General features: G+C 42.2%; 2 protein-coding genes across 2 annotated transcripts in view; one reads left to right on the top strand and one right to left on the bottom strand.

Annotated features, from left to right (window-relative positions):
- Nucleotides 1-20,197, top strand: part of VTI1B (vesicle transport through interaction with t-SNAREs 1B) — a 28,746-nt gene that overhangs the window by 7,466 nt on the left and 1,083 nt on the right. Inside the window, exons 2-6 of the mRNA XM_025392707.1 lie at nt 5,929-5,987; nt 8,483-8,674; nt 11,490-11,663; nt 14,228-14,289; nt 16,310-20,165. Of these exons, the coding sequence (XP_025248492.1) occupies nt 5,929-5,987; nt 8,483-8,674; nt 11,490-11,663; nt 14,228-14,289; nt 16,310-16,406 (584 nt within the window). The 3' untranslated portion in view covers nt 16,407-20,165. The remainder of the gene's footprint in view (nt 1-5,928; nt 5,988-8,482; nt 8,675-11,489; nt 11,664-14,227; nt 14,290-16,309; nt 20,166-20,197) is intronic.
- The window catches only part of ARG2 (arginase 2), a 35,513-nt gene continuing 31,394 nt past the window's right edge, over nt 16,079-20,197 (bottom strand). The window contains exons 7-8 of the mRNA XM_025392702.1: nt 19,609-19,745; nt 16,079-17,073 (exon numbers count right to left, since the gene is read on the bottom strand). Coding sequence (XP_025248487.1) covers nt 16,868-17,073; nt 19,609-19,745 — 343 coding nt within the window. The 3' untranslated portion in view covers nt 16,079-16,867. The remainder of the gene's footprint in view (nt 17,074-19,608; nt 19,746-20,197) is intronic.

Below are 20,197 nucleotides of genomic sequence, written 5' to 3'. Positions count from 1 at the left end.
AAAAAATAATCACTATGGAGTACTGTAGTCAGCTGACCGATAAACACTAATTACTTATAGACTGTAGAATTTCAACTATTCTTTTTTTTTTTTTTTTTTTTTGAGACGGCGTCTCGCTCTGTCGCCCAGGCTGGAGTGCAGTGGCGCGATCTCGGCTCACTGCAAGCTCCGCCTCCCGGGCTTACGCCATTCTCCTGCCTCAGCCTCCCGAGTAGCTGGGACCACAGGCGCCCGCCACCTCGCCCGGCTAGTTTTTTGTATTTTTTAGTAGAGACGGGGTTTCACCGTGTTCGCCAGGATGGTCTCGATCTCCTGACCTCGTGATCCGCCCGTCTCGGCCTCCCAAAGTGCTGGGATTACAGGCTTGAGCCACCGCGCCCGGCCTAGAATTTCAACTATTCTAACTCCTCATATTTTTTACTGAATTTTGTGTTTGCTCTTAGGTTTTCGTAAGTATTTACTTTCGGAAACAATGGTGGTTCCTATTTATTGAGCCCTTATATTTGGCACTTGCTAAGTGAATGTTATGTGTATTATTTCTTTTAACCCTTTCAAACAACCCTTATGAGGTCAGTAGTCTTATAGTCCCTATTTGCAGATGAGAAAACAGGTTGGTTGAGAGGAATCTGTTGCTTTTAACTCCTGCATGGTGTGGGATCTAGTCAACTGTCAAGGTATAGAAATAAAGGATGTAAGTCCTCCATTTTGCCACAGTGAGGCGCCAAAAGCAAAGTAACCACATATTTATGAGCTGGTGAAACTGAAGTTATTTCCACAACTTTAAAGGGCCAAGATTAGGCATTATTGGACTGGAAATTCAAACCCCCATAAGGAAGAGAGGCTGCTCACCTTGGTCAGACATTAAGGTAGGCTTTCTGTAGTTCTGTTTTTCAGAGCTGTCTGTTTCCATTTTACTCCATGTCAGCATCCACCCAGTTTCCCAAAGGAGACAGAGTTGGTCCCAGAGAGTCCCTCACATGTGACTGATTTGGGCAGGCTTGTGGGGTGGGGGATAATGGTATTTGAAGTGGTTCATTCTTGCTCATGGTGCACATTCTTCCCAGGATGCCACCTTGCTGTTTGTAGTTGATTGTGACATCAATTCTAACTCCCTAAAAAGAGGAAGAGGTGTTTTGTTTTTTAAGCAAATTTTTTCCAGTTGTTAAAGGCTATACCCTGGGCGCACAAAAATGCCCCTCAGTTGTGTACCGTATACAGTTGTTTACTGTACAGAAAAGCCTTGGACTGGGAGTCAGCAGACTTGCACTCCAGAACTAGTGCTGCCGTACATTTGCTGTTCCGACGACTGGGGAGGCACTCCGTTTCTCCAGGGTCTAGTGTCCTCAGCGGTAAAGGCAGGAAGTTAGACTAGATGATCGCTGAGGTGCATCCTAATTCTAGCGTTCATTGGTTTCATAATTCTGAGCCTGAAGAATTTTTGAAAAGCAGCTGTCGATCCCTCTCAGTTGGGTAGAGATCAGCTTCTTGAATAATCTGCCTCCCTGGCTTTATTATCACAAGAAATGATTTCAAAGGCTTCTGTTTTGTTTTGTTTTAAATCTTAGAAGTCCAGAAAGGATCTCATAAATGTAGTGAAGTTCTTTAAAAGTATGTTAAGTTATAGAGCACTCATAAGAGGAAAGTGTTTTATGAAATCAGGTAGGAAATGGAATATTCCAGCACACAGAAGTTAGTGAAAGGAGAGAGGTTCTGTGGTCTTCTTCTCCCCCTTTCATTTATGTAGTTACTTTCCTGGAATCATTCTAGAATTTGCCTCTTGAGAATGCAGATTTTCATACCCATTAACAAAGGAAGAATAAAGGAGGAGACTTTATGACTAAACACAGTTGTAGAAAAATCTAGGAAAGGAACGAGCTAGGAAGGAAATGTACGTATGTGTACAGTACTGCTTCCTACTGTCTGGCTTGGATCAGGAGTGAGCATGCCTGAATTTGGAGATGTGCGGACTCAGAGCAGTGATGATGCTCAGCACTTTTGGGACAGCTTATTACAAAGTGATATAATACTGCTCCGTGGAAGTAGCCGGTTTTGACTGAAGGTATTATTTCAGTACTGGTAGCTAAGAACACAGCCCCCTCACAGATAGTAATAGCTGCTTTGGTGCTCATTTCAGTTACATCATAGATGGTCAAGAGTCATACCGTTTGCCGTGGTGAACCTTCCCCTACTTTTTCTTTTTTTTTTTTTTTTTTTTTTGAGACGGAGTCTCGCTCTGTCGCCCAGGCTGGAGTGCGGTGGCGCGATCTCGGCTCACTGCAAGCTCCACCTCCCGGGTTCACGCCATTCTCCCGCCTCAGCCTCCAAGTAGCTGGGACTACAGGCGCCCGCCACCACGCCCGGCTAGTTTTTTGTATTTTTAGTAGAGACGGGGTTTCACCATGTTAGCCAGGATGGTCTCGATCTCCTGACCTCGTGATCCACCCGCCTCGGCCTCCCAAAGTGCTGGGATTACAGGCTTGAGCCACCGCGCCCGGCCCTACTTTTTCTTTTTAAACAACAAACAGAGCCATGGGTTTTGTGAGTAATATGGAGAAAAATGTCTGGAGTATCTTGTGTATATTAAGGGGGTGTCACACAACAATGAATGAGACATAGTAAAGAGTGTGTTGTCATTTGCGCTTTCAGGCAGTAGCCGCATCTAAGGAGGTTTATAGTTCTAGGATCTATGGCACAGTAAACATGACAAAATAAATTTATGTGTTTCAGAGGAACTTGGTCTCAAGTTGAGATTATAGAATATATGCATCTAAAATGATTTATGGTCACTTAAAAAGTTGGATACATGGACAGGTGTGGTGGCTCACACCTGTAATCCCAACACTTTGGGAGGCTGAGGTTGAGGATTGCCTGAGTCCAGGAGTCAAGACCAGCTTTGGCAACTTGTGAGGTTGCCATGAGATAGTGAGGCTCCATCTCTATCAAAAAAAAATTAGCTGGGTGTGGTGACTTGCACCTGTAGTCTCAGTTACTTGGGAGGATGAGGCAGGAGAATTGCTTGAGCAGGTGGGAGGATTGCTTCAGTCTGGGAGGTCGAGGCTGCAGTGAGCCGTAATCATGCCACTGCACTCCAGCCTGAGTGAAACTCTGTCTCAAAAAAAAAAAGATACAACTGACATTAGATGCTGTTGTGGTTAACAAAATGTAAATCCATATAAAGCATTACAGTGATATTACATCTTATGTAGGATTGGATTCAAAAGTCAGGGCTTGACTGGGTGCAGTAGCTCACACCTGTTATCCCAGCACTTTGGGAGGCAGAGGTGGGTGGACCACATGAGGCCAGACTGGCCAACATAGTGGAACCCCCTCTCTACCAAAAAAATAGAAAAATTATCTGGGTGTGGTGGTGCACTCCTGTAATCCCACCACTCAGGAGGCTGAGGCACGAGAATCACTTGAACCCGGGAGTTGGAGGTTGCAGTGAGCTGAGATGATGCCACTGCAGTCCAGCCTGGGCAACAGAGTGAGGCACGGTCTCAAAAAAAAGTCAGGTCTTAAGATGAAAATCAGAGTAGACAAATCATCTAAGAAAATCTCAGGATAGCAACTGAATACCCACAGGCCATTTCTTCATAAGCCCAGCTCATCTGTTCTCTTTTGCAGTGGAATGGCTGAGGTGGATGGATCACTTGAGGTCAGGAGTTTGAGATCAACCTGGCTAACATGGTGAAACCCTGTCTTTACTAAAAATACAAAAAAATTAGCTGGGCATGGTGATGGGCACCTGTAACCCCAGCTGCTCGGGAGGCTGAGGCAAGAGAATTGCTTGAACCTGGGAGGCGGAGGTTGCAGTGAACCGAGACCGAGCCACTGCATTCCTGTCTGGGTGACAGTCTCCAGAAAAAAAAAAAAAAAAAAAAAGATTGCTTTTTAGTTGGTGGAAGTGCTGCTGGCTTGTGTTTAGGAGTCATATTGAAAAAAGCTGTAAAAGACTATATCTCCATACATGCTACAGCATAGATGAACCTTGACTTTATGCTAAGTGAAATAAGCTAAACACAAAGGACAAATACTGTATGATTCCACTTAACAGTGTACCTGGAGTAGTGAAATTCATGGAATGGGGAGGTGTTTAATGGTATGGAATTTCAGTTTGAGATGATAAACAAGTTCTGGAGAACAGTTAGTGGTGATGGCTCCACAACGGTGTGAATGTACCTAGCCACTAAGCTATACACTTACAAATGGTCAAAATGGCAAATTTTATGTTACATGTATTTTGCCACAATTTAAAAAAGAAACAAAGACTATATCCCCAGACTATGAAGGTACTTCCAAAAGACGAGTTCAAAAAGTCGGAGGTTGCAGTGAGCCAAGATCACCTCACTGCACCCCACTCTGTCTTGAAAAAAACAAACATTGTAAACGATGGTAACTTTGTGGTGATAAGTAGATTATGTGTAGATTTCCAAGGAGAACATTCATTTGGATGTATAAATTGTTTTTAAAAAATCAAGCTCCTCATAAACGGAGTTAATTTTTGCTTGTTAGATATGAAGGGATGACCTACTTCCTCATTTTATAGTCAGTGAAGGAGGAGGTGCAGTCCCAAAGAAATGAAGGAAATTATCCAAGTTTACATGCTGAGTCAGGCCTGAACCTGGCACCAGAACCTCACCCCCCTGACTAACCAGGAAAGGCATTTGTATGCCTTTGCCCCATACAAATGTTTACCAGGTGACAGCATTCTGGTACCACCTTCATGATTTTTGCCATCCAAGTATCATTATTATGTCACTTATATTTTCTTTTCTTTTTTTTTTTTTTGAGGTGGAGTCTCACTGTAGCCCAGGCTGGAGTGCAGTGGCACAATCTTGGCTCACTGCAAGCTCCGCCTCCCAGCTTCATGCCATTTTCCTGCCTCAGCCTCCCGAGTAGCTGGGACTACAAGCGCCCACCACCACACCTGGCTAATTTCTTGTATTTTTTAGTAGAGATGGGGTTTCACTGTGTTAGCCAGGATGGTCTTGATCTCCTGACCTCATGATCTGCCCACCTCAGCCTCCCAAAGTGCTGGGATTACAGGCGTGAGCCACTGTGCCTGGCCTTGTCACTTACATTTTCTTTGTGTCAACTTATTTCATGTAAAATACATTTATTTAAAACAACGTTATTTTAAAATGAAACTTGCTATCATATTTTAGATGGAAAACCTGTAGTATAAGTGATCAGAAAACACAATGAAGACAATACTGTTTTAGTTAGATGTTGTTGTTTTGAAGCTAAAGCCTGTTCTATTTTTGTTCAAAGGGGAGATTAGTAATTTTTAGGTATTAAAGATACAGTTAACCAAAGGGATGGAATGGGAAAGGCTGAAAGGGGAATGAATAACGTCTCATTGTTTGAGTCATTACCAGTGCCACACCCAGAGAAAAACAAGCACCATACCAGGCAGGCAGTCTCCCAGCAAGCAGAGGGGATAGAATTTTTAGTTTTGCAGAAAAGTAGTAGATACGAGTTAACATAGAAGTGCTTCACTGTGGGAGTGAAGGTAGGGGGTTTCAGAGAGTCACTATTGATAAACATTCTTTTTTTTTTTTGAGACGGAGTCTCGCTCTGTCGCCCAGGCTGGAGTGCAGTGGCGCAATCTCAGCTCACTGCAACCTCCACCTCCTGGGTTCAAGCATTTCTCTACCTCCGTCTCCCAAGTAGCTGGGATTGCAGGTGCCTGCCACCATGCCCGGCTAATTTTTGTATGGTTAGTAGAGACGGGGTTTCACCAGGTTGGCCAGGCTGGTCTTGAATTCCTGACCTCGTGATCCACCTGCCTTGGCCTCCCAAAGTGCTGGGATTACAGGCATGAGCTACCACGCCCTACCATAGGAAGCTTATTCTAAGCAGAGGGAATGGCCTTTACAAATGTGTGGAAATAGTAATAAGCATTTGAAACTTATCTATCTTTTCTAGAAGAGAAGAAGAAGTTGATCAGGGATTTTGATGAAAAGCAACAGGAAGCAAATGAAACGGTGAGAACAAGGAACAAATTTTGTTTCTTCTACCTGGTGTTGGTCTTTTCCAGAAGTAATGCTATGAACTGGTCACAGATTAACTGTTCCTGTCCATTGATCTTGATTTTGACTATTTCTTACTAAATGAAGCCAGTTGATGGGGATGGTTGTTGAGGGGGTTTGACAAACACAAATGGATAAAGCCTGAAGACGCTCGTGAAATATGACTCTTTGGTAATATATTGCTGATGTGAGTAGTGAGGGCATTCTCATACTTTTACCCAAGCAATCTTTTAAAATCTGTTGTTTCTTTTGCTTGTTTGTTTTTGAGACGGAGTCTTGCTCTGTCGCCCAGGCTGTAGTGCAGTGGGCAATCTCGGCTCACTGCAAGCTCCACCTCCTGGGTTCACGCCGTTCTCCTGCCTCTGCCTCCCGAATAGCTGGGACTACAGGCGGGCACCACCACATCCTACTGATTTTTTGTATTTTTAGTAGAGACGGGGTTTCACCGTGTTAGCCAGGATGGTCTCGATCTCCTACCTCATGATTTGCCCACCTCGGCCTCCCAGAGTGCTGGGATTATAAGGCATGAGCCACTGTGCCCAGCCTAAAATCTGTTTTTAAGAGCTGGCCATTAAGATAGGTTACTGGTCAGTGTGGTGGCTTACGCTTGTAATTCCAACACTTTGAAATGCCAGGGTTGGAGGATCACTTGAGGCCAGAAGTTCAAGACCAGCTCGGGCAACCTAGGGAGACCCCCATCTCTACCATAAAAAAAATTACCGAGGTGTGGTGGTGCATGCCTCCGGACCCAGCTACTCAGGAGGCTGAGGTGGGAGGATCACTTCAGCCTGGTAGGTCAAGCATGTGGTTAGCCACAATTGCACCACCGCACTCCGGTCTGGGTGGCAGAGCAAGACCCTGCCTCAAAAAAAAAAAAAAAAATTACTGTTCTTTGTTAAACTTAGTGTCACAGAAAATGTAGTTTAGAGGTAATTCTAACCATGTCCCTTTCTGCCTTAAAATCAACATAGTAGCTGGACTTGGTACCTCAGGCAAGACATGCATGAGTCTCAGTTGGCACCCAAAGTTTGTCAGAAGTTGGTTCAGTTTACTGAACAGTTTAATAACTGCTTCTCTTCACCTGTGGCTTTTCTTTTTTTTTCGCTCCAGCCCTATGGAAGCAAGAGTTCTTTGACTCCATCTCATTATACTCTAGCTTCAGCAAACCCGTTAAGATTGGGGCCAAAATTCTGGTCGCTGCTAGTACTCTGCAGAAATAATTGCCCCTGTATTTGCTACCCCAGAGCAGATAAAGAAAAAAATTATCTTTTGGCCAGCGAACTTCCTTCTTGCTTGTTCAGTTTCCCAGTTATCACAGTGAAGTTCTGAGAAGGAAGCATATCTGCATCCTTTTCTCTGTTTTGCATCTGTTTTAAGAAAGACCAGGCCACCAGACCGTGGAAACTATCTTCTTCCTAATGAGGGTACTAGGAGCTTTTCTTAATACCTATGTGCAGCTGGGCATATCCGTGATACCTGTTTGTAGCCATTCTCCTGTTTCAGTTAATACCTTGGTAGCATTTTTAAAATCTTCTACCTACTACTGATTTGTTTGATGCTCAGATACTTGTTTTCTCTAAATTCAACAAAAGTAATAATCCTAGTCTGACCATTCCAGGCAGATGAAAATAATTTAGGGCCTCTTGTGAACATGTCCAGGTGTTATATTTTACTTATCCCAGAAAAATAGAAGTCTGATTCCCCTAAAGCACCCTGCTCTAGAGTAGGCCCCTGGTTGTCTCTAGACAAACTTAATTGATTTTCAGAAAGAGGAGCAGGAGAAGGGAAGAACCCTGATGCCAGACCCCTATCACTTTTAGTACGGTAGACTTCAAAGCACTTTTTGATGGCAGTGTTCAATCATACCAGGCTAAAAACTTGGTATATTGAAGAGAGCTGAGAGAATTTGAAGATTTTGAACCCTGACTCCTTTTCTGTTTAATTTTTTTTTTTTTTTTAAATAGAGATGAGGTCTTGCTATGTTGCCCAGGCTGTGCTCAAATGATCCTCCTGCCTCGGCTTCCCAAAGTGCTGGGATTACAGGTGTGAGCCACTGTGCCTGGCCTGGACTCCTTCTTTTTGTGTAATCTTGAGCAGGTTTCTTTAAGTTTTTTATATGAAATGGAGCATTTCCTCTACCTTATTGACTTGTGAGGATTAAATGGAGAATGTATATAAAAATGTTTAGTAAGCTATAAAGTACTTCCTGTTTTTCCATTCATTCATTCAGTTCATATATTTTGAAGGCCTGCTCTGTGCTTGCTAGACAGTACGCCAGGCATTCAGAATGAGAGGAACGTGCCAGACATGGTCCCTGCCTCATGGAGCATATGGTTATTTGCTTGGTGTAGTCCAAATAAATAAGTAGTTTGATTAGTCCAAACTAGGCATATTTCTAAATGAGTGCAGGAAGAACCAGGCTATCCACTCACTACTTTCTGCCTTCCCAGCTGGCAGAGATGGAGGAGGAACTACGTTACGCACCCCTGTCTTTCCGTAACCCCATGATGTCTAAGCTTCGAAACTACCGGAAGGACCTTGCTAAACTCCATCGGGAGGTGAGAAGCACACCTTTGACAGCCACACCTGGAGGCCGAGGAGACATGAAATATGGCATATATGCTCTAGAGAATGAGCATATGGTAAGTTTTAGCTGTTGTTTTTTTTTTTTTCCTTAAGGGCCTATATTGTTAGGGTATTTCATGTTATCAATGTACACTAGATTCTTGTTTCATTTTTTTCACCCTTATCCTCTTTTTTGCATCCAGGTCCTGTTATCCCCTTGGTATCTGCTCTATTTAATGCAGGCCTTTTGAACCATATGCATATTTAGATTTCTTTTTATCCTTAATATAATACAGTCTTACAATAAAAAAAAAAAACAGTGCTTTGTATGTACTAGTATATAAGTGTTACCTATTCTTATTATCTGGATTCTGTATTCTGACCCATTGATCTAATTTCTTTTCTCCTTGATCTTTTTTATTCTTTCATATAAATTTTAGAATCACTTTCTCAAGTATGCCTGGAAAATTCAGTTAGGTTTCTAATTTATCAGAATATTGTTACACAATCAATCCAAGCTTTCCTTTACCTTAATGTCAAGATGGCCCAACAACTGAGATACAGTAACCAATGCAGGACGCTTCTCGAGAAGGAACTTTCTATCTTTTTATTCTGTGGTAATGGAAAGTGAGCCAGACTGCCTGTCTGGCTTTCAGGATTCTGATTTATAAAATTGGACTAATTGAACATCTGTATTCTGAAACCATCTAGAGCAGCTGGATTGTTAAAGGAATAAAACATCTGAAAGATTAAATATGCTGCATTTGGTCTGTCTTCCACAAACACAACACAAAGTAGAAATTCTCTGGCAAGTAGCATGGCAGAGAAATAGAAAGGGGCCCACCAGTCCAGACTGAACAGAGGTAGAAAGGCTCATACTCCAATTTTAAACAAATCCTGTTTCACGATGCATCCTGATTATAGTTTAAGAGACATTCAGAATGATATTGGCTTGACATGGCTGATGCCAAAACTAGACCGCTTGAGAATGAAGTATTTAAAATTTTCAAATGGATGCACGAGGGATCACTACAGACTAGAAGCTGACAGAAGATCACTTAAAGGGAGACTGGAAAAAAAGGCAGGCAGGTGGAGCTGGTGAAAGTGGGAGTTGTAAAAGTGACTTTAGTCATGTTGCCAAAGTTGGGGAGGAAGTCCAAACAATTTTGCCTTAAAATTATGAGTTTCAGAAATTATTAAAACATAATTTAGGTATCCATACCTTCAGTAAAGTTATTGTTCCAAATCTGTCTGAAGTTCATTTATGTGATCTGATCTTTTCTTGGTCATTTTTTAGCCTACTCAGTTGAAAATCTGCATCTTTTATTTTGAAAACCTTTTTCCTTCTTCCTTTGTGCTAACCTAACTGATTTTATTTGAACCTCATTCAGTGGTTTCCTCATCTGCTGGTCTGTATGCCATTTATTAAGTCAAAATGCTACAGAGCGCCGGGCACGGTGGCTTATGCCTGTAATCCTAGCACTTTGGGAGGCCAAGGCCGGTGGATCACCTGAGGTCAGGAGTTCAAGACCAGCCTGGCCAACATGGTGAAACCCTGTCTCTACTGAAAACACAAAAATTAGCTGGGCGTGGTGGCAGCTGCCTGTAATCCCAGCTACTCGGGAGGCTGAGGCAGCAGAATTGCTTGTACCGAGGAGGCAGAGGCTGCAGTGAGCTGAGATCGTACCACTGTACTCTAGCCTGGGCGACAGAGTGAGACTCCGTCTCAAAAAAAAAAAGAAAAGGAAAAAAAGAAAATGCTTCTTGCTACTTCTGCTCTGGGAGCCAATCTTTTGGCTTCTTGGTCCTGCCAGTGATCACCTGCTCTGTAATAGGCCTCTGTGAGCTGGGTTCCTTTTGAGTGTGTGTGTGCGTGCGTGTGTGTGTGCACACGCGCGCTTTGAACAGCTAAGAACTTGGAGCTGCCTCCATTTCTGTCAGTGGTTGTTAATTCTGGCCTGACAAGGCTACTTTTGTCTTCATGCTGTCTGTGTTTAGGATTACAGGTGGAGTAAAACTTCGGTGGGGATTTAGAAAATTAGGGCAGTTGAGAAATTAGGGCAGATGGGGAAGCTTGCTCAAGCCCCAGATACTAATTTCCCTGAGACCAAATCACCCCCAGTGTGGCAGCCTCAAGGCTTTTTGTTTGACCTTAGGTGAAGTTCTTTTTGGGGCTCCCCAAGAGGGTAACCACATACGTTTTTTCCAGAATGTGGTAGTGTCTCAGACTTCTACAAAATTTCTTTAGATGCTGAAAAGAAGAATTGTAGTCATCTAGGCAATACCACCCCGAACCTGCCTGATCTCAGAAGCTAAGCAAGTCAGGCCTGGTTAGTACTTGGATGGGAGACCACCTGGAAATACCAGGTGCTGGAGGCTTAAAACAAATAACAGAATAGCTTGTTCATGGTCCTTCAGTCCTCAGTACCAGTCAAGTGGGAATCTTCAGTGAATTAACCTTTTTCTAGGGCTGCGGAGTTTAGTTGGTTTGCTCATAGCACTATGGAAGTTACAGGCTATATGCATTAATCAGGTAGCTCCCACATCTGGGCTGCCACCTTTCAGAAGTTGATAGTCCAGGAGACACATGAACCAGTTCAGATTCATCACAAACACAGGGAAAGTGCTCCAGTATTTTTAATCCATCTTTCCTTGCCTCATGTAAGTGTAAAAGACAGTGGAGTGGGGGTATTGTGATCTATTGATTCATTTCAGGTTCTGCTTTAGTCTGTGACCTTGAAAAGAATCATTAGCTGCTTTGGTTCTGTCTTAAAAGGAATGAAAATTATTGCTCACTGTATTCTTTCTAACATGGGGAAGGTCATGAGGAATATGCTGGCAATGAATTTATAATGGAAAAAGTCTAACATTTCTCTTCCATACTCCTTTCAGAATCGGCTACAGTCTCAAAGGGCAATGCTTCTGCAAGGCACTGAAAGCCTGAACCGGGCCACCCAAAGTATTGAACGTTCTCATCGGATTGCCACGGAGACCGACCAGATTGGCTCAGAAATCATAGAAGAGCTGGGGGAACAACGAGACCAGTTAGAACGCACCAAGAGTAGAGTAAGTCTGGGCAGACAGGGAAAGGGGCAAGTATGGGGAAATTAGGGGGCCACTGCACCTGGAAACCATACTAAGACCAAAAGCTACAGCAGTTCTGTATTCAGGGAATAGTCTTTTTTAAGTTCTTATGCTTTTCTCAATTTTTATTTATTAATTTTTGAGATAGCGTCTCACTGTGTCACCCAGACTGGAGTGCAGTGGCGTGATCTCCACTCACTGCAACCTCCACATCCTGGGTTCAAGCGATTCTCTTGCCTCAGCCTCCTGAATAGCTGGGATTGCAGGCATGTGCCACCACGCGTAGCTAATTTTTGTATTTTTAGTAGAGACGGGGTTTCACCATGTTGGCCAGGCTGATCTCAAACTCCTAACCTCAGGTGATCCATCCGCTCTGGCCTCCCAAAGTGCTAGGATTACAGGCATGAGCCACTGTGCCTGGCCGCTTTGCTCAATTTTTAGTTTGCTTGGCCGAGAGATCTCCCTTAGAAGCAATTTTACCCCTAAGAATTAGACATCATTGGAAATTTTTGCTTCAGTGAAGGGAAAAAAAGATGGAAGAAACCTGATTTCTACACTTATAAGATTACAGAAATTAATAAGGATAAAGTGGCTGTATTCTCTCTTTGGCAAGAGAAATAATATGTCAAAAGGCACTTAAGGATTCAAAGCTTCCAATCTGAGATTTTAATTTTTCACACATCTAATAGAGTATTCTGCTATTCTTACAAAAACATCATCTACTTATACCCTGTCATTTAGAGCCAAGGCTATTTTCCAGATTTCGTAAAATAGTACCACAGTTTATAGATTTATAAATTATGCTTCAGTCCTGGACTCTAACCCTTTACTATTATCTAAGTAAAAGTAAAAAAAAAAAAAAAAGTAATAGGGAATAAAGTCTCTAAGGATTATCCAGTAAGGTAAACTGGATCGTTGTGGAAAGAAAACAAATATTTAAACCAAATGATGACTATATCAGGGACCTCTAGTCTACTGTCACTCTGAGAGCCTCAGAAAAATAACTCATTTATTTTTTCCTTTCCATAAATGAGTTAACCTATGTAGGAATTTTTTAGTTTTTTAGAGACAGGGTCTTGCTCTGTCACCCAGGCTGGAGTGCAGCAGTGTAATTAGAACTTACTGTAGCTTCAAACTCCTGGGCTCAAGTGATCCTCATGTGTAGCTGGGACTGCAGGCATGTGCTACTGTGCCTGGCTAATTGTTTTAATTTTTTGTGAAAACGGGGTTTCACTATGTTGCCAAAGTTGCTCTCGAACTCCTGGGCTCGAGCAATCATTCCACCTTGGCCTCCCAAAGCGCTAGGATTACAGGCATGAGCCACTGTGCCCGGCTGGAATTTTTAAATTAGTACAATTTGCCAATTGAATGCTGTATTCTTAATAGCAGAAGGCAAATCAATTTGAAAAACATACTGTGGCCAAGATTTGGACAGGAAAATACTAGCTTAGTGTGAAGATTTGAGTAGATTTTCTTAGTAGCTACAATTCTCCATTAAGTCAGAGTAGTGCCTGCCCTCTTCAGTGAAAATTCACAATAAAGTACTACATTCAAGGAAAGCTATGGAGAATGTAACTTGCTTTCAGATTGTGTGGGTTTTGGTTTTTGAACATACCAGGTAGATTGGTTGAATTTAAAAGCCCAGGAGGCCAGGCTCACACCTGTAATTTTAGCACTTTGGGAGGCTGAGGTGGGGGGATGGCTTGAGCCTAGGAGTTTGAAACCAGCCTGGGCAACATAGTGAGATCTCATCTCTACTAAAAATCAAAAAAAGTAGCAGGGTATGGTGGCATGCACCTGTGATCCCACCTTACTTGGGGACAGGTAGGGGTATTGCTTGAGCCTGGGAGGTCAAGGCTGTAGTGAGCTGCAATTGCAGCACTGCACTCCAGCCTGAGTGACGGAGCAAGACCCTGTTTCAAAGAAATAAAAGCCACGGAATGAGCTGAGAGGTCAGCTTACCAAGGCCACTGGGGAATGGGAACAGATGGCAGGTAGCCATCTGCTGGAGGTGAAATATCCTCCAGCTGTCCAGATTAGTAGCAGGCAGTTGAAAGTTACATGGAGGTTCTTTTCACAATTCAATGCAACCGTCTCTTAAGAGGGTAAAGAAAAAAGATAACCAGATCCCAAAAGTAGTAACCGGCCAGCCTACAAAAACAAATGCCAACTCAAGAGGCTGTCCTGGAATTTGGCTGATGAAATTCAAATCTTTAGTTGCTCTATAGTCACTGGCTATCCAGTCTGCTGGCTACACTTGAAGCCTTCCCTTTTGGAGTAGCCACGGTAGAAGATTAGCTCAGTCTCAGGAGTCCATTCCCAGTAGCAACCTAGGAAGATGATTCCTAAGCCTACTTAATGAGTACTAAAATATCTTGTCATTTCCAGGTTCTTCTACTTACACTCGAAGGCCATCATTTAAATTGGCTTGATTTCTTGGAATTTTTCAATATATATTCCTTAATGCCTAGTGTTAATCTAGGGATATTCAGTTGTACAGAGTATACTTTTTAAAGAGGGAAATAATCACTATTTTCTCTTCTCAGCTGGTAAACACAAGTGAAAACTTGAGCAAAAGTCGAAAGATTCTCCGTTCAATGTCCAGAAAGTAAGTTTTATTAAAGTCATGAAATTTCTCTTAACTCAATGGCTTTCAACCAAAAAGCTTAAAATAGTGACTTACGAAGGTCCTAATAAAGCACCTCAGCAGCTGACGCATAGTCCCCATATACTCAGTACCACCCAACAGACCAGAATAAATACACTAAGGAATATGGTCTTGAATAATTAAATAGCTCAGGATAAAATCATTTGTTAAAAGTATATACTGCTTTGACTTGGAGCAGTGAAAAATTTCTCCACTGAAAAGATATTTAATCACAGCTAATGTTCTTTAGAGAAGGCAACACATGGGAATAACAGCTTCCTATTCCTTGAAATATATTTGTATAATCTCGGCCGGGCATGGTGGTTCACACCTGTAATCCCAGAACCTTGGGAGGCCGAAGCGGGCAGATCACAAGGTCAGGAGTTCAAGACCAGCCTGGCCAAGATGGTGAAACCCATCTCTATTAAAAATACAAAAAAATTAGCTGGGCATGGGGACGGGCACCTGTAATCCCAGCTACTCAGGAGGCTGAGACAGAGAATTGCTTGAACCCAGGAGGCGGAGGTTGCAGCGAGCCAAGATGGCGCCACTGCACTCCAGCCTGGGAGACAAAGCGAGACTACGTCTCAAAAAAAGAAAAAAAAAAAAAGAAATATATTTGTAAAATCTTGATTAGAAAGCAGTTTCACCTGCATAGTACTTGCTTTTGGCTCTGCTTGCCCTTCATGGGAGTCAGCTCCTTTTCTGGAAGTTCTGTCTTGTAGGGAAGAAGTAGACTTTTAAAAATAAAACCCTTGGGGAGTTGTCAGGGTTCGTGGGCAGTAACTGAGCCAAGATGCTGCAGAATCTGCTGGCATTGTCAGGTTGCCCAGAGGACCATGAGCGTTGCTTCACGCAGGCATTTTGAAAATAAAGGTCTAGAAAACACAAGCTGTTTCAGGAGAAGAACAGAATTCCAGTGCATCTAAAGGGTGGTGGAGCTGATGACCTTCTGTATAGAGCCACCGTGGTTCTCAATTAGTGAAACAGCATATGCCATGCATCAGCTGACTGTGGTTTCATTTCCCAAGAAACAGGATTGACTTCAGTCATCACAGCAGTGACTTGATTCAGTTTCATTCAGCTCTCTATGGACTCCTAGTCTGATAAATAACTAAGTCCTTCTTTGAGGATCAAAATTTGAATTGTACTAACTGCCACCAATAAAGTAGTCTTTATCAAAAATAAAAACCAAAATCGTTGAGTGCTAACAGACAAATCCAGGGCAGAAATATTGCCACTGAGGTTGAAGTTGGGGGTAAGAGGGTATTGTACGTGACCTTGGGCACAGGTGGCCTAGCATGAAACAAAACTACAACCCACTCATGGAGCTAGCAGGAGGGGTGGGATTTTCCTACAGTGATAAATTCCTTGTGGAACAGGGAGAAACCTAGAGTGAACATGAAAACTAGAGGTTGGATTCTTCGTGTAAACAACAGATAGTAAAATGTTTAAGCTCCTATAGTACCTTTATAACATATCCATTTGGGTTGATATAGTAAAATTTTTAAGCTCCTATACTACCTTTATAACATATCCATTTGGGTTGATAGGAGAGCAAAGGGAAAAACAGGGCAGAGGGAAGAAGTTTCCAAGGGATTGAAAGGTATTACCCAGGCTTCTAGTTACTTATCCTAGGGCCGGACCCATCCTGAGCTGGATGTATATATGATTACTTTTTCTAGCTAACCCGTCTTTCTAGAAAAGCTATTTTTAAAGGAAGTAACTACCATTTGAACACATTTCAGAATCCATTTTTATGCTTTGGTTTTTATTGTCTCAGTTTAACATTTCTGTGAGGTAGACAGTATTATCCCTAAATGACAGCTAAAGAACCTTATGAGTATTTCCTGGTAAGTGGCTGTGTGATCAAACAAACAGCCTCAGAGTATCCAGCTGTGGTTCCAGGTCTAACCCCAAAATGTTTAGAAGGAAGGTTATCCAAACTTCTGACTACTCCCCACTTTGCTTCTCTTTGTAGAGTGACAACCAACAAGCTGCTGCTTTCCATTATCATCTTACTGGAGCTTGCCATCCTGGGAGGCCTGGTTTACTACAAATTCTTTCGCAGCCATTGAACCTCTATAGGGAAGGGTTTGTGGACCAGAACTTTGACCTTGTGAATGCATGATGTTAGGGATGTGGATGGAATAAGCATATTGCTGCTGTGGGCTAACAGTTCAGGGATGCACTGTGTAGCCAAACTGTGGGAGGAGGGAGGAAAGATGGAAAACCACTTAAATGTGAAGGAACAGCAACAAGACCAGTATGATATACCAAGGTAATAAATGCTGTTTATGACTTCTTTAAATTTACATAGTACTGTAGCATATTAATACCCTGTGAACTGCAAAAGGCCAAATACATTTACAGTAGTATTGGTCACCAAAATAGAGGGGAAACTTTACAATTGTGAGAATGTGTAAATGTTCTCATTAAGGCAGTATTGACCCAGACAACCATTTTGTATCTATCTGTCCCCTCAATGCCTCATAATTCTGGAATGCCCGTTGTGAAACATGTCAGTGCACAGTATATCCTAAATTCTCACACGTGCTTGATTTTCTGATTCATCTGGTGAACTGGGAGTAGGAAGTTGGCCATAGACAATATGCCCTCCTTCTCTTGTCTGACCAAAACTTGAAGCAATCACATCCACTGCCAGGTTAGCTGTAGTCTTCGCCTCTTCCTCTGAGGTGGCCAACTGAGGATTGACTTCAACAAGATCCAGTGCTGACAGCAACCCTGGAGGAACAAAGTGTGACAAAACCTCAAATTCCCTTGCTACTACTCTCAGTGAGGGTCATCCCACTGGGACAGGGAGAACAAGCCAAGGTGAAAACAAGAGTCCGTTTTGTAGTAGAAAATACCTATTTTCAGGAAGCCCCTTGCACCTCATCCTCTTGGCCGTGAATTTAAGTTAAAACACTGTTATGCTACAGTAGATTAAAAGAAACCTTTAAGATAACGAAATAAACCATCTTTGTTCAACTAACATAATAGGCATAATTGTCAGGCCTTCTGGAAAAGGAAAAGGCTTGGTGTTGGGTGGGGGAGGTTTTCATCCTGCTTGTTGGCAAAATGTATGCCATCTCCAGTATGACTAGGAACCTTCCAGATGCCTGCCTGGAAATGAATCAAGTATGAAGGCAGAGGAAATCTCCCACTTTGACTAGCTAAACTCCATTCCCACTTTTGAACTCTAATGTGTTATCTGTATCTGTTAGAGCACCACACCATATGCCCTGAAATGTAGTTATTACTGCAAGCCTCATTCTCATCCCTGCAGGCCTGAGCTCTGGAGGCAGGTTCCACATCTAACACATCTTTTGTCTCCCAGCAGACTGACCCAGTATCTTGTACTTGATCAAGAGAAGATTCAGCCATATGTTAGTTATTTTATTTGGACTCCAGTTACCTTCTGTTAAGGTTTGAGAACTTCTGTCAAAGTTCTCAGTATTGTTCCTTTGGCCTGGAGCAAGTGGAAGGGAAGCTTAAACCAGAAGAACCTATCCAGACCTGCTAACATGCTCACCCTTCTAAATGCCTCATTGCTCTGTAGAAATTAACTTTTTAGTTGGTTATTCTGGATGAAGCATGATCTGAACAAGCTAGTATTCAGGAATACAAGTATCTGAGAATATTTAGGGTGGCCATAAAGTCTGGAAACACAGGCGAATGTACCTAATGGTTTATTGATATTACACTATAGTACATGATGTGCTCAATGCCATATGTCCATTCAGCATCTTCCCTTATTAGCAATGTGTAGTTGAGTGTATGGTGCCAAACTGCAACCAACAGGTGTATTACTGTAGCATTTCCATCATTTCCTGCACATGGACCTGTGTTCCTGATTTGTCTCTTGATTTCTACTGACTAAACCTGCACCTTTAGCATATCCCAGAAGTGGTAATCAAGGTTTGCAGTATTAGAAATACATACATGACTTATGTTTCCAGACTATTGCCACCCTTTAAATGAAGCAAACTGCTTTAGGTATCTAGTTGACAGCATTATAACAGTGCAGTGGCACAGTCATGGCTCACTGCAGACTCAACCTCCCAAGTAGTTGGGACACCTGGCTAATTTTTTGTAGAAACAGGGTCTCACTATGTTGCCCAGGCTGGTCTTGAACCCCTGGGGTCAAGTAATCCTCCTGCCTTGGCCTCCCAGAGTACTGGGATTATAGGTATGAACCATTGTGCCTAGCCCCATGAGTGTCTTTTGGAGTAAAATATTGTAGCATGGGAACAAAGAGACAAGCCATGGCCGCTGCCACGTATAAGTGCTAGAGGTTATAACCCCTGCTCTAAAGTGGTGTTTTTAGGAAGCAAAGCAGAGAATTGAACTCCCAGGTTCTCTGACCAATAACCTAAGGACCACTGGCAACATCTAAGATTGCAGATCTGAGAATCAGATACTACCTGCCTTTCTATACTGCCTAAGGTTCTAGCAGGCTGTGGCACTAAGGAGACCATTTCTCAATGTCAGTTTCTATCCCATCTAGTCAGTGGTTCTCTATAGCCCCGAACCTTTCAATCTGGGGTCTCTATCCATAGCGTAGTTCCATCAGATGGTTACTGAAGCAGTATGATTTGGTAGTTCTTTAAATTTTGGAATGAAAGGTCATTTGAAGTAGCTTTAAAACCAGAAGCTTTCTGACAGAAATGGAAACTGTTTGCAAACAAGTATGAGTTTTGGAAAAGTAGCCAGTCTTGTAGCCAGTCTTGATAACGTAGAATTCATCTTAGTACTCTTTCCATCAGTCATTCTCATCTAACTGTATCCCCCTTATTGGAGATCCTATCAGGCTCTAGTACAAGACCTACCCTACATAAAGGACCCAAGATATTGTCCAATTTGCAGATTTCTTCAAGAGATCAGCTTTAACTCCAAATTCACAACTCCCAATGAACCAACCTCTTAGAGTGCAATTTACAGTCTTGGTCTTGCCTTCTTAATCTGTCTTTAGATAACTCAGACACAAAGAACTGCATCAGTTTGACAATTTATTCTGGTATTTAATGTTTAAATTATTAACAATTAAACAATTTTTTACTCATTATTACCTTAGTGTAATTTGGCAAGAGCCATGTCCAAGCATGACTCTAAAGTAGTCCTTTTTATTAGCATGGCCATATAATTTTTAGCTACAAAAGTTCAAGCAAAAACAAACTCAGCAATGATGTGGAATATCAGAAAAGATCCTTTGCAGGCAAGAGACTCCAGCATATTTACCTATTTTGTTAACAGGCTGCAGACCTGGTTGCTACATACCTGTATTGTGTATTTCCTCAGCAATATACATGCCTTCTCGATAGGTTAGTCCCCCTACAACAGGAGTTCCTGTGGCTGGAGCCAGTGTAGGGTCAAATGCATCAATATCAAAACTCAGATGGATTGGTCTTTGTCTCCTAGAAAGGAAGAGAATAAAATAATACTTAACTGGTTGTGCTTAGACACTCATCCTTCTCATGGTTGCAACTCCTTGATTTTGTTGCTATTAGTCCTGGTAGTTTGTTAATAAAGCTATTAATACATTTCCAGGCTTTCTATTCTTGGAAGTTACTGAGATTGGCAATATTAACTTCCTACCTACCACTTCATGATACTGCCATTTGTTCTGCATGCCTCAGACAGACTAACTCTCATGTATGTTTCTGCCTTACCCTGGGTATTAGAACTTCTTACACTAATAACTGTCAATAGAGGGATTTCTTCACTTCTAGATGAGATTGGGCTCTGATACAGTCTAATTTAAATTGGCTTGATGTAGGTTATGGCTGCTGTTATTCTCTGAACCTAACAGCAGCTGAAGTGAACTCTAATTTTAGGTCTGCAGTTTTTTTTTTTTTTTTTTTTTTTT

The sequence above is a fragment of the Theropithecus gelada genome, chromosome 7b, assembly GCF_003255815.1.
Source record: "Theropithecus gelada isolate Dixy chromosome 7b, Tgel_1.0, whole genome shotgun sequence".
NCBI classification, from domain to species: domain Eukaryota; kingdom Metazoa; phylum Chordata; class Mammalia; order Primates; family Cercopithecidae; genus Theropithecus; species Theropithecus gelada.
This window is presented reverse-complemented; position numbering and strand designations above follow the sequence as displayed.